General features: G+C 35.1%; 1 protein-coding gene across 2 annotated transcripts in view; it reads right to left on the bottom strand.

Moving 5' to 3' along the window:
• The window catches only part of Rassf (Ras association family member), a 154,022-nt gene that overhangs the window by 120,405 nt on the left and 17,886 nt on the right, over positions 1-15,731 (bottom strand). For both annotated transcript variants that reach the window (XM_081726645.1, XM_081726648.1), the window contains exon 3: positions 2,116-2,255. In XM_081726645.1, the coding sequence (XP_081582771.1) occupies positions 2,116-2,255 (140 nt within the window). The remainder of the gene's footprint in view (positions 1-2,115; positions 2,256-15,731) is intronic.

Genomic DNA, 15,731 nt, shown 5'->3' on the forward strand with positions numbered 1-15,731 from the left:
ACTGTGATCATTAATGGTTGACTACGATGAAATTGATGTACAATTAATGTTAGAAAAAATATATTTTATAAAATTTCCCCGACTTTCCCTGGTTTCCAGTCCTTTTCCCTGAGTTTCCCCTCGAATGCACCATTTTCCCTGAGTTTTCCTGACTTTCCTGAATTCCCTGACCAGTACGAACCCAGAAATCCCACATATCCTTCAGAAATTCGCAGAAATGAACATTTTACAATAACAATTGTCACTCCCCCCTTCCAAAAATCCTTCCTTAGTGGTACCTTACGTTACAAATCCTATGCACTGTTAAAATTTCAAGTTTTGAGCTTAAGTGATTTTACCTGGAGGTTAATCAGTCATTCAGGCAGGATTTCTTTTTTATATATAAGTATTATATAACACCGTACGTAATAAATATGAATATTCTTTTTTGTTATTCGCTCACTATGTTTTAAATTTTGATACTTCGCCATTGTAATTAGCCACAAACGATATGCCACATTCTTTATTTCTTTCTTCCCTCCACCTATGACGATAGGTCTATAATTCGATGAAATACTCAAAACATTCACATTGTTTCGCTCCTCTTAGTACCGAAACACCGTAACTGACCCTGTTATGCATTTAGGAACAGCTGTTAATATGTATTGACTAGCAAGCAGTGGAACGAAAAAAGAAGTATCCTGTTATATTATTTTTCTTCCTTTTTAACACTTCACATTCATCAATCTGATCGTTGTTTGTTGTTAATTTCTTGTTAGACCCTAGAACGGTAAGTTCCTTTCTTATACTACCTTTTTATTTCAGTTATGTAATTTTCAAAAAAAAAAAAAACAATATAGATATAATAATGAATTATCGTGTTTTAATTTTTCATTTGAATTTTTAGAAACTTCAAAAATGTACTTTGATAATGAGTTCTTGCTTCCTTTACTGTACATATTTTTTGTAACGTCAAAAAGTTTAAGTATGCAGAAATAATAATATGCTTGTTTTTCAATACTGTTTTATTATAATTTTAAGAATTCCCAATTTCTATGTTTCCTGTTAATCATCATCTATTCAGAAGAAAAATTCTAAAAATCTATGAAAAGTTCCAAAAATCTCTCCAATTTTGAATATCTGATTTTTTCGGGTAAATCATGTATCAACAGAAAAAACACGGTCAATTTTTACAAGGTATTATCATGTCAATTTTTACTTCAGTTATACTTTCAAACAATCCAATCTAAGGTAATGGTTCGATGCTTCTTAGTTGTTACCCGAAATCTGATCCCAATATTCAATAGTTAATTGAAAAGTAATGTGATCAAGGAAGTACAAAACCTTTGATATATCGATATATATATTTACCACCTGGCTATAAATTACTTTTTAATGCCAAATACAAGAAGTCGGTAAAATAAGTAATACTAATTACAATGTTATGCAGAATGCATTTTATGTTTCAGACCATTTATTTTACATTAAAGTACAAATATTTGGGTATAATTAATTTAAAAAAAGTAAATACATGAACTTACAGGACTGTAATTTTTAATAATTTTCCGAGCATCTGATTTGTAATACGGAAAATATGAGAATTGATTATAATAACAATATATTCTTATTGACGAGAAACCTTCCGTAAATTAATCTTTGTTTAAATAATTCAACATGTTTTCATTGAAAGTTAGAAATATGAACTTTTGTGATCAGCAAATATGCACCAGTTTTGAATCTGGCCCATATATAGCACAAAAATTAAAAATAATGCTATTTTGAATTAGGGTACTGCTTGAATACAAAATTCTATAAAATGCATTTCCAAAACGTGTTTGGCAAATATCGCTTTGAACAATTTTACTAAAACACTGATATTATGGAAAAATAAACATTTACTATATTTAGATGTGTATGTACGAAAATCACACTTGCTCTAAAAGGATATGAGACTGAGACTGAGTGCTTAAACCTCCCTCCTTGATCAAATTCTACGTATGCCATTGGCTGTAGAAGACGCTGCTTTACTGTCTTAAAAAAGCTCCACTATAATTATAAGCTGAAATAATATTTACAGCTAACTTAAAGTTGACTTATCAGTATAATATATATATATATACTAGAAAAAGTGAATACCTTGGCATATTTTGGCATCCTGTTCGATTTTCAACTTTTCCAAAACTGGTATGAGATTCTACTCTTGTTCCGTGTCCAAATAATTGTGGTCCAAATAAGGCTCCGTAACACGGCACATGACAATAAGGCACGCCTTTGTGCTGAAACAAGAAATCAGTTAATAGTCTTCTGATATCAACAAAGTTATAACTATGTCGCTTACAGTGCTAATGTATCATCCATAGGTATGATTTCGACAGCCTTTCCTGGTCTTTCCTACGTATAGAGAACAATGTAATTACGTAACTCAAATACTTGTAAGTCCATAACTAACTAACTAAACTAACTAACTAACTAACTCTATGGCCTATGGAACCCGCAGGTTCAGTGCCGCGTTCACAAAAGCTCTCCACTAACTTCTATCCTTAGCTAATTGCATCCAGTTTCTACTTTGTATTCCTATCTCTGCGAGATCCATCTTAATATTATCCTCCCATCTGCGCCTAGGTCTTCCTAATGGTCGTTTTCCTATGGGTCTTCCAGTCAAGACTTTGAAAGCGTTTCTACTTTCTTCCATTCTAGCTACATGACCTGCCCACTTAAGCCTCCTAGACTTGACGACCCTAACAATGTTGGGTAAACCGTATAAACTATGTAGTTCCTCGTTATGAAGTTTCCGCCATTCCCCATTCTCGTTCCTCTTAGGTCCGAATATTCTTCTCAGGATCCTGTTCTCAAATACTTTCAGTCTATGTTCTTCCCTCAGAGTAAGTCCATAACTAACTGTATATAAAACAAATCGTGGCAACGATTTTTCTATTCATTTTATGAACATATGGCGCATATTTACTGATCGATCAGTATTCGATAGTTTATTGAAAAGTAATTTGTGGTCAAGGGAGTCAAAAACTTCTGACATATCGATATATACCTACCGCCTGTCTGTAAATTACCTTTTAACGCAAAGTACATGAAGTCAGTAAAATGGGTAACATTAATTACAATCGATCTATCTCTGTAAAATCAATTTTGTGTTACAGTCCACTTTTTTATATTAAAGTAATATTTGGGTATAATTAATTACAGGTTAACTGAATAAAAATGGGCTATCGATATATACAGGATTACACTCAACACAGGCTGTTCTTCATAAGATCTAGTATGTGGAAATACTTCCTTGGCGTAATGTAGCAGATTTTACTGTTAAAGATTTAGTTGGAGGATCATCTCTCTATTTAAACAATAAGCCTTTGTCAGTACCTTTAACTCTTTGTATGAAATTTTATATAGATATTTAAGCATACACGCTGAAAATAAAAACTAAGATAAAAAGCCATACGTACATAATATTGATAATAATAATAAAATGTTTGACAATAACGTTTCAGGACTGATGCTGCTAGTCTGTAGCTGCTAATGACAGAAAATATTTTATCACATGAGATTAATGTTATGATATTCATCTTATTCTAGACATGTAAAGATTTGGTAATGTGACCTTCTGTACCTTCTAAATATTGGTCATCGAAGACATCCTGGTTCCCACTGTCACAGATCCTTACATGGAGCAAAAACTGCAATGAAATCTTCCAGTTTTATGTCTCATGACTATGCCATGGAGCTAAAGGAGACAGTGATAGTAAGAACGAATGAAATAGTGGAATGGAGACAGTGGAAGGAAACATGAACTACGAGAAAACCCACGCACAAGTGTTCATCCACCACAAAGCCCACGTGGTGCGAGCTGGGATTGAACCAGGGGCCTCAGACTTGAGGTGAACTATTTACACTGTCCCACAGTGCTACCCACGTCGAACAAAAGGCAAAATATTTACTTTTGCTCCAAGCACCAGTTCGAGGATAATAGCGGAAGTTTCATGTGAGGTACTTACTGGAACCTGTTTTCTGGCTGGCCAGAAGAACCAACCATCCCAATGTGACATGGTTCAGAGATTAAATCCGGCGAAGTTTACCGTCAGCCAGGTCATTTGTCACCGTATTGGCCTGTGATGCGTACATAAGGGCTGATTTCAGAACTTTCTACCATGTCATATTGCTGGACGTAAAACAAACTCAGCGAATTGAACGAAAGACAATTTGGCCATGCTCATATTGCCTGAGTTGCTGCGTCAGAACCATGAAACCTGCGTCTTTAGCAGTGTAGTGTCTCAGCTTGCACTCCCAGAGTGTCTTGTTGGTTCTAGTTAGATTCCCTCACTGAATAGCAAACAGTATCGAGGGAATAGTCTAAACATTGGAGTGACCACAGCTGAACATATAATAGGTAGAGAATCACAAATGGGGGCTCGCCAGAAACATTCGCCAAAGAAAAGCACCAGTTCGAGGATAACAGCCAAAAATCGCGTGAGATATTTCACAGAATTGTCAACTGGAATTGTCAATTGTAGAAGAACGAACCTCCCAACGTGACGGTTCAGAGATTAAAGCCAGCAAAGTTTACTGACAACGAGATCATTCGTCACCGTATTGGCCTGCGATGCGCATGTAAGGACTGGGTTCACAACTTTCTTCCGCGCCATACTGCAAACTGTACGAAAGACAATTGGCGAAAACAATATGCAAGACTGTTGTAACATTGGATGAGACTTCCATTTATCTCTCGCGTAATGTAACACCCGGGCAACGACGTACCGTGACATCCTTTGGTAAGGACATACCAAGTTTTACTGACAGTGTCGAGGAAGTTTCAGGCAAGGAATCATGATCTGTCACCAGATACGATTACGAGGGAGAGTTGGAAGTACCATCATATGCACAAAAAAAAAAAAAAAAAAAAAAAAAAAAAGTGTATCCGGTATATGACATTTTATTAAAATTACCTTTTTTTACTTTGCATATTTGAAATGTTTAAAAGTTTTAATAGGAAGAAACAGTACTGACATTTAGAAGCAAAAACTTGAATGCGGGCTAATTTGCTTCCACTGTCAACAGTGTTACAAGAAAATTTCGTAGAGCAAAAATGATATTACTCAGCACTGAACCTCGGAACTTCATTTCGAAAAGGAAGGCTATCGTGGATTTAGACCTACTACGAAATAACCATCAAATCCTAACCAGTCTTTTCTGTCATACAATTATTATAAATATTAGCTTCAGTATTTGTACCTAAACATTGCTTTACAGATTTATGAAGTAATCAATGAAACTTTTGCTTCGATATAAGTGAATAACAAACTTCTGAACTGGGACTAGAACAGCACGTCCAAATTTCAAAACGGTCAAACCGACCAAAAATACCGTCAGAACACCCACAAAAACAGAAACACTGTGCAACAAACATGCAGGTGACCTTTACCGAATAACTGTGACGTCACCCGGTGAGCACAACTATGTACAACGAAGCGGAATCATATGCATTTTCCTCTATTCTATGTTTATATATATATATTAGGATGTCCCTTATTTTGGGTAATTTCGTGTTGCGATACGCACACCCCCAAAACGTATTCTGTGACCATAAACATACATTAGTGAAATAACAGCTCTCTACGAGAACGTTAACCCATGCCGACTTGACGACAGTCATGAACCTTTTGCAGAACTGCTTGTCGCGAATTGTTAACACCGCTCAAAGCCAATTGGACGCCAACTCAAGGTCATGCCGCTTGTCATTTGAAACACACAATAGGGCCACTAACGTCAAGATCTACGATTTTCTTGAAATCCCCATCCATCCTGAAAAGGTTAAGTACTCAGGTACAGAAGATATTTTGCTTTTGTCTCATTCGCATACGTAAGTGACAGTTTGCACCAAATTGGTAGTCCTGACATTATGAGTGTGGTCGCAATAATGTCATGATACCCAAAAACGCAACATTGAATAATGATTTTCAAATAAAAACATTATACTGTTTCTCATTAAATTCCTAGGTTACAGAAACTATTTTCCTTTAGTCTTATCCACATACATAAGCTATGCTTTGCATTAAATTTTCACAGCTGTGACATTAATAGTATCGAAGAAGCAAGTCATAGAACTTCAAAACTAAAGTATAATAAGACTTTTGCTGGTTAAATGCGAGGAGGAGAGGAAGCTCAGATGAATGTAACAATCGAATATTGTACTGTCACCCAACTTATGTTGATGTTCATTTTTTTATTTTTTTATTGTATTGTATTGTATAAAGCGTATCCCAATGAAACTCGCCCGTGCAACACTACACATCTATTGAACATTGAGGAAAGTGTGTGAAGGGCGAGTATCACCATAGTTAGTAATGGACGGAATTGTCTATTCTTCGTATTTATGATTTCACACGCTAAATTGTTAAGCGAAAATTTTTATTTAAAGGTTAAGGGATTTAACTTTTTTTTTTAAAATCACAATATTGCGAGCGATGATTATATTCAATGAGAAAAAGCGGGAAGGCTATTACTCACCGCAAAAAAAAAAAATATGTAGCAGAATATTCTTCTACATGCAACAGGTAGCACCTTCGGAAGATGCAACTTCCTTCATCAGCCTGTGGTATTTTAAAGCATTTTTTGCTGACCCTTTACAAAGCAGTTGCGTTTATCGGGTGAAATGTCAGTGTGATATGCATATAGGTCAAACAAAAAGGAACATTTGTACTAGAATAACCGAGCACGTTCGTACCTTGAAATCTCAGAATCCGCAACAGTTATCGGGTCTAGTAATGTACCTTAGAGATTATAACCATCATATCGTGAAATCATGTTTAATTAAAAAGCATAAACAGCAACGGAACGAAAAATTAAAGAATCATATTATATTCACAAAGAAAGGCCCCCACTTAACTTGGATAGAGGAGAAATAAATATTATTTGGAGTAATCTTTTCACTACATACTTTTACCATTTGGAAAGCAAGAACAGAAAACAGTGAACAGCAGTGTACAATGTCAGTGAGTTTCTATTCCCGTGTGTTTTAATGTTTGAAGAAGATTTGTTTTTTTTACATATCCTAACCTTTTACCATTTTTTAACCATCTTTCATGTTCTTTATCCTTATTGAAGTCTACCACAGGCTGATGAAGGAAGTAGCATCTTCCGAAAGCGCTACCTGTTGCATGTAGAAGAATATTCTGCTACATATTTTTTGTGGTGAGTAATAGCCTTTCCGCTTTTTCTAATTTTTTTTCATTGCAAACGCCTTAAATTCGAAATTAAGACGCCACTGTATCAGGCATGGGCCTACAGTTTAACGTAAATCCTAACCGCATAAGCTATTACCGAGAATCGAACGCGGGTCATATGGTAACTATATGGCCACAATACAGCTAAGTGTCGAACTGAGTGAATAATACACCAAGTGTATTAAGTCTAGATGGTTCTGCAAAAGCTATTTGCGACATAACACGCGTAGTCGCATCGAACTTATTTGCATAAAACCTTAACATCAGCATTCTTGTAGCAACTTAGGATTCCTATATTCAACCTTTAAGTACTTCTCAGCCCCATCCCCATTTTCCATTTCAAAACGTCAAAAATGAAAGAATAACAATATAATATATTAGTGCAATTTTCTAGAGAACACAAAATATTAGTAAACTAACGAGTGTTTCTGAAGTGGTCTTCGTCCTTACTTAGTTTGCCTTCTTAAACCAATAAAATCATAATCGAAGATTTATTCTTTCAGAATGGAACAAACCTTCTCACTAAGTAGTATTTTCTAAGTACTAAATAATTACATAGAGAATTTTTAGGTATAATTTTTACCTTCACTAATTTTTTTAAACTTTGGGAAAGTGGAGTTACTACAGAACAGCAACAAAAAATAAAAAATAAAAATATATAAAACAAATTATTAACTTTCAAGCTGGGCAGCTCAAAGAGATAAAAATATTGTCTTCTCAACTGTCCATTCACTGTCCGTCTTACCAGATTGAAGTTCCTTCCGCTACAGCTTCTGAGATTTGATGCACGTTGATCAGAATGTTGCAAAAATTTCTACAATCTATTTTTCTTATTACGTATTTTAACTCGTATTATTTTATTCTCGCCTGAAAATTAAAAGACAAGACAACATAGGGATATGTTTTTAAGACGAGACGAGAAACTCTAACTCTCGTCTCGTGTTGTTCCGTTTCTTCATGATCACTACAATTTTCAATTATTTTGTAACTTGTGTTCAATAAATCTTTTCTATATGGTTATTTATAATAGGCTACTTCCAAATTATTTCATGTGGCATTTAATTAAGTTTCTAGACTGAAATGTCTAATAAAGAACATAAGAATTTTCAATTCAGAAATCTTTAGACAAAAAACTTTGGTTTACCGAGAAATAGGCATAGTCACGTATGCCTATAGAAGCCTTCATGCACCACGATCTTCAGCTTACCTCTTCGTCTTCGCGTACCATTTTTGTGTTTTAGTATGGTTCATAAACTGCAGCCTCTTTCGTCACCTTTTTTTTCCTGCTAGCATACCATCTCGCACGTCCTTTGTAATTTAAATTACATGCTTAATTGGAAACAATTACAATATATTTGAAAAAAGTTAAACATGTTTATACATAAAGGAATTACTTAATTTATACACAAAGGTATTAATTACACTGTTCTACAAAAAAATAAATAAATAAATAAATAAAAAAGTTCTATTTCTGGGTAACACAGTGGTGATTCTGAAAGGATTTTCACTCCTGAATTCAAATCTGATTTTAGTTTTTCTGCATCAGGAGTAGTTTTGGAGTAATTAGCATGTAATGTTTGTGCTAGTAAAGCATTACTATATATTGTTTACACTATATATATCACATAGAATTGTAGGTATGCGAAACAGCTGTCGACCGTACATAATGGTTTACTTTTTTCTTTTGTACTGAGTGTCTCTCTTGTCTCTCATGATACACCAGCAATAGTCTGCCAGCATGGTGGGCATCCACTTCCCTTCATAGCGTTTTTCAATGGTGGATATATCTTTATGAAATCTTTCTCCAGGTTGATCGGAAATGTCACAGCAATTACTGGGGAAGTAATCCAGATGTGAGTCCATGATATGCACCTTCAAGGACATTTTGCACCCTAAATCCTGATAAGCTGCAAGCATTTCATCCACCATCTCCTTGTATTTAGGGTCCCGTCTTCTCCCAAGGAAGTGTTGGGTTACTTTCGTAAAACTCATCCATGCGCGCTTTTCTTTCTCTGTGAGACATGCCTCAAAACCTCTATCTTTTGCAGTTCTCGTATCTGCGGACCTACAAACACTCCCTCTCTTATTTTTGCAGCTGACAGTCGAGGAAATTTGTCAGCAAGATATGCAAAAGCTGGCCCATTGCCTTCACAAGCTGTTTAATAAGTCCAAGTTTTATATGTAGGGGTGGAACAAGAACATTTCTAGGATCTACAAGACTGTCCCGTTGCACATTCTTTTCATCAACTGTCCAATTGCGTTTAGGCCACTCCTTTTTCACATAGTGGAAAGTTCTTCCCCGACTATCCCATTCACACAAAAAGCACGCATACTTCGTGTAACCTTGTTGCATCCCTAATAATAATGCTATTACCTTGAAATCACAACACAACTTCCACTTATGTTCACTGTACTTAATTAAGGTCAATATCTTTCTGAAAATTTCATAAATCTCTTTGGTAAAAGTGGCATATGCAACTGGGATTGAAGGCAGTTTATTCCCGATATGCAGCAATACACCTTTTAAGCTATTCTTCGAAGCATTCAAAAACAATCTCCATTCACCAGGTTCGTATGTTATGTGCAAGGTTGTCATTAATGCATGAACATCATTGCAGAATGTCACGGAACTATCACTGGCAAAATAAGACACAAAAGCACGTCCTCTGTTCCTGAAGGTTATGTTGGTTGTTTCGTGGAGAAGGTTATATTCCTGTAACCTGGAGCTTAACAATTCTGCTTTCTGTTTACTGAGTCCTAAGTCTCGCACTAAATCATTAAATCATCCTGCTGTAATACACGTGGCGTGCGCGTACTCGTGCCTTGATAGGGGGATCCCTTCTTTTTTTTTCCGGAGAAGATGTAAGTTCTGTAGTGCTACTTTCTTCACTATCATTCATATCTTCTATATCTGTGGGCCTTGAAGGAACTGGTACTTCAGAATGTGCCACAGGTCGTCTTGCTGCCGGCAGATCCGGATAAACAATATGTTTCTTTGATTTGCTGTTCGTGAATCCCTGAATTTTGATTAAGCAGTAATAACAGTCTGTCAAATGGTCCCTTGGTTTGTAAAGTACCTCTCCCTCCTTACGTACAGGAGAAAGAAGACTTGAGAAGAACAGGAGAAAATTAACTTTGTATTGCTCCTGCTCTAGCACCATTTATTTATTTAATTAAACCCAATGTTTAAATATTTACAACTTAAGTTGCATTCAAAAAAACCGAAAGGAAATAGAGGAAAGAAAAAAATCTATATCGATAGTTATTTAACCCAGAACGCGATTTATTTATAAAATAATTACAGGTTCTTTCTAGGATTATATACCAGCCGTAAGATCTGTAAGAAATTATTTATCTTGTTTTTATAGTTCTGTATTCGCATAGGTACGTATGAAGAAAAAAAAATATATGTATGCATTAATGCAGTAACACGCTTATTTGATAAATAAGATTAATTTAAACAAATTACTTTTATTGTTCCAGACAATATCAATGCTACAAGCCATAAATACAACGAAGAATGGTAATAACTTCAGCAGAAATAACTATGATTTTATCGAAGGCTTCAGTTCATATATGTCCATACTTTCATGATAATTCTGATAATATTCAAATTTTGAATGTATCACTCGATTCCACAAATTAATACATTTAGAGACATTACAATATTTTGCTTTCATTCCTTTAGCTAGATCGTTCACATTGTAGTTTAGTTTGTTATAATATGATAGGTAGCCAGCTACGGAACATTACTAAGACTGACTAAACACAATACACATACATATAAGACATGAAATTGATATGGGCTGATCCGATCCAATGATCATAATATGCGTTTCAGAATAATCAATGACTACAATCGAACTTAACCACTAATCAGGTATGAATTAAGTATATTGGCGGTACGCATTGCTACAAACTTTATAAATTAATCTCAAAGCAGTAGCAGACACTAATCCAGCCATTTACTACAATACTCTACAAATACCTTTTGATAATGATTTGTGACTATATACAAATGACATGCAACTACAAAAAACTAAGCGACCAAATATTGACGTCACAAAGGAACGCATTTTAGGAATTATCACAACCTACATCTACGAGTCAAAATATTCATATCTTTGATCAGCAGCATTAATTAACCTAGTCAAAGTGATGAGTCAGTCCTTATACGAAGAGCAGCAAACTAAAGCTGAACTCCCCTTTAAACAAACACACAAGGCTACTATTTATCTAGATGTTTACATACTGAAGACTGTCTCCAAGATATGACGGTAATATTATTCACCGTAATCGTAGCTAATAAGAGTACGAACAACGAAACGAATTTTAGTTGAGGGTGACATGTTATTACTACCAAGTATTATTAAATTTCATTCTTTAGGACAAGAATAGAGAAGTGGAGAAATGTATAGGAAATGCGTAAGATGCGTGACGCAACACTAATTTAGCTAGACATCGTAATATAAAACCCTTGAATATTTAATCGAGCTGGTTTTTATCATCACAGTTAATGCTCAGAATAGTACGTCACTATGGTGATGTTACTATTGCAGCCCACGAGGCGCCATCTTAGGTTGGCAGCTTCAATCTTGGACGACTAAAAATAGTAAATTAGGTTACCTGAATTGCAGCAAATTCTTTTAAAAACAGGTACCAGATTTCGGGTAAAAAGAGCTTCCACATCCGAGTTTCACAAGCTCAGCTGTCGAGTCTCCTTATAACCGGACTCCCGTCACTGCATGTTTTCTACTTTCACAATATGGCAGACTTTTAAATATGAAAACGTTTCCTTGGTGGCAAACTAAACGGGTTTACGAAATTTTGATGGAGTCCTCCTGTTTTAACACTAAATCAGATATCAAGGTTTGATCGAAAAATTAAATTTTGACCAGGTTACAGTCCGATGTAATGAATTTTGTTTACATTTACTTTTCAAATTACAGGGGACTCCGCCACCAGCAGTCTGCTACGTGTAACTTCTTCTTCTTCTACTACTAACATAACTACTTGCACACGATGCTCTTTTACGATAATTATTTCGAAACAGCTATAAGTTATTTGTTATTTCGCACATATATATCTTAGTATTATTGTTTACTTTATATAATTACTTTTCTACTAAAGATTTGAACTTACGAAGACTTCTGAAATAACTTCCTATCACTCGATTATTTAGGTCAGGTAACAGCAAACAAAGCAGTATATTCGACAACTACAAATCTTCAAACTTTTGACATAGTACGTAATTAAACTTAAGAATTAATTCTTTAAATGTATATGGTTCCTCAATTAGTAATTTACGTTATTCTGGTATTTAAATTTAATATAATTGGCTATGTTCGGTAGTATCAAGGTAATAGTATTATATGTGAAGTTTACAAAAGTGACAGATTATATGGGGAATTTACAAAAATGACAAATTGGTTTGTTTAGTTTCACCCAAACAATAATAAGTTATCAGTTACTTACAAAACAAACATAGTTAAAGGGAAAATTAATGAAGAATCAACCCAACAAAATATCACTGTTATAACACATTGACTATAACAAAAGTGACAGATTAACTATACGAGTGCCACCCAACAATAGCACTGACAACAAAATGTACAGATTAATTACACGGGTGCCACCAAACAATAGCATAGACAACAAAATAATCAATGTACCGATACCGGCAAACCGGTACGTTACAGGTTCCCTCCAAACCATCGGTACAGCAAATAATGAAACATATTTTCCTTGCCACCACTTAATTAATTTACAATAACATGTAGCACAACACATATTAGGTGACCACTTCTTATCAAAATCACCAGCTCCGACGCCAAAGTACTGCTTATATGCTCTCTTGATGATGGGTGTGATTTTCTTCCTGTTCCTCACGAAGGTGAACTCGCCACAAACATAAGAGAAGTTGTTAGCTGTTCGCTTAAACACAAACAAAATGAATCCACAGCATTCAGTTTACATACTAACGCCCGATAAAATACCAGATTCACACGCTCAGTTTAACTCACAAACTACTCCCAACATCACATTGCAACAATGAAAGCTGTCAATGTTGCAAGGTCTTACTTTCCAAATTCCCTTTTGTCACCATATACTGTGTTTGGCATGTATATGAATATATGTAGTACATGAATGCTTGAATTACTTGTAAACTATCCCTGACGGATCAAATCGGATGTCTCATTTGAACTTCCATGTCACATTTCTTTCATAGCACAAAATTTCATTTCAGAAATACAACCCTTGTAAAACAGTGTTATTAGTTTGATGCTTTATTGGCTTGTATAAAAGTACGTTTCACTTCAAATGGAAGGCATTTACAATGCACGCTAATCAAGAACGACATTTGTCATAAAATAAGAAATGCACTGACGCGTATAGATTTCTTAACTTAGAATTAGCTACGTTTCAACTAGTGACTAATCCTGACAACTATTGTTTCACACAAACGATATTTTCGCATGATGTGTAGATGTCATTGTATCATTACTTTAATGTTGTAATTTTTCTGACTTTTCTGATGCTTTGCTACCCTTACACGTTTCCCGATTTTTCCTTACGCGTTTTTTTTTTCCCCATAATTTTATTTAAAAACAGCACTTTTCCTTGGTGCGAATTTAAATCTTCGATTTTTGGCTCTGTAAGTTTAGTTTTTGCCTTTTATTTGCCAATGTAATGAATGTCCAGTTGCTATTAGTGCTCGTTTGCTGACTTCTGTGGATGACTGTTAAAGAAATTTGCTGTTCGCGTACATCGAGAGAAAATTTTTCGTACATAGGTCTAAATCCACGATAGCCCTACTCTTCGGACTAAAGTTTCAAGATTCAGCGTTCAAGAGTATGATTTCGCTCTAAACTATCTTGTAACAGTGTTGACAGTTGAAGAAAGTTAGCCTACATTTAAGTCTTTCACTTCTAATTAAATTATTATTTTATTCTACTATTAATATATATATATATATATATATATATATATATATATATATATATATATATATATATATATATATATATATATTGGAAACATATGTTAGTACGGTTTCTTCCTATTGATACCATCCAACATTTTAAATATACAGTATAAAGGAAACGGATTCTGTTTTTATGAAACGTCATTTGCAGGATACGTGATTTTTTTTCACATAGTGGTACATGAAGTTGGCAAAAACGTGAAGGGAAACGATACCTACTCCTAGGAATCCTTCATAGAGCAGGAAAACAGGATTCCGTTTTATTTCTTTTCATAACATTCCTGTCAAAAGCCCTGACAGCAGCTTAATGGATTTCTGCGCATTTGGACTGTTAAAACAAGGATAGTTTACAACACTGTCCTCTTATTCCGTCACTGGTCTACGGAAAACCTGCAGCAACGAAAAAGAATGAATTTCTATGCCTTTACTCTAATGTATTTTGTTGTGATAGGAATCTAGATTTATGTCTATAGTCCATAATGCTGCGGTCGATAGAATACAACCGATGGTAGCCGCACGGCTTTCCACAGAGTACATGAACTTTGAAAATCGGTCAGATATAAACCGATCAGACTTCTGCACGTACGAAATATTTTAATTGAAGTGGAATAAAAAACTATTAGGTTAAATGTGTAATCGATCAGATGCAGAACTCGTTCTACTCAAAAATGAAAGGCATAAGGTAATGATTCGATAGGCCTATCTTGATGGATTTGATTTGATTTTAGCGTCCCTTTCAGCAACGAGACTATATGAGACGTGGACCTACAGCCGAACCACATGAGCTCCCGCCTGGAATCAAACCGGCTTGCACGCCAAAGGCGTGTACCCGAACCGCTTAGCCACGAGTGAGCTCGATAGATCTTTCTGTTCTCTATCTACTGATGTATTCGGGTTGATGAAGATTTGAAATATCCCATTCCACGAAAGCTCACAAAATGACTCAGAAACGCAACACTAGTCAAATATAATACATTGAATTGCGCGAGCTTTCCTTTTTTTCTAAAAATCTCTATGTGGATTATGTGAATGTTGCATTTGAGGGAATCACATGTTTTTGTATCTATTTGATTGGAGTTCAACTCTCCTTATCATCAGCAAACAAAGCCATACGAGAGTGAGAATATAATGCATTGTTTAAAAAAAAAAAAACTCACGTAAAATGCTTTATTGTTCAAGCGACCAAAAAGCTTACACGAAAGACCTGTGCCTTCATCGGTGGTAGTAACGGAAAAATCTTACGCTGCATAAAACATCACATTACGGAGTTCCCTCCAACTCAGCAATACTGAAAACTTTATATAGATGAAATGATAGAACTTTTGAAATCTCATTTCTTATTGAATGTTTGCTAAGGCGGTTATCTGTCCATTATCAACACTTTCCTTTTCTGGTGATAAGACGTGCACCACACATGAATGAAATCACTTTCCCTGTTACTAGATAATCTGCCTAGCCAATCACAAAAACATAATCATATACGGGCAGAGTATATTACCAAACCACAAGGCATGAAAAATTACGGTACAATACAG

This window comes from Thermobia domestica, chromosome 1 (assembly GCF_964235325.1).
Source record: "Thermobia domestica chromosome 1, izTheDome1.hap1.1, whole genome shotgun sequence".
In the NCBI taxonomy this organism is placed as follows: domain Eukaryota; kingdom Metazoa; phylum Arthropoda; class Insecta; order Zygentoma; family Lepismatidae; genus Thermobia; species Thermobia domestica.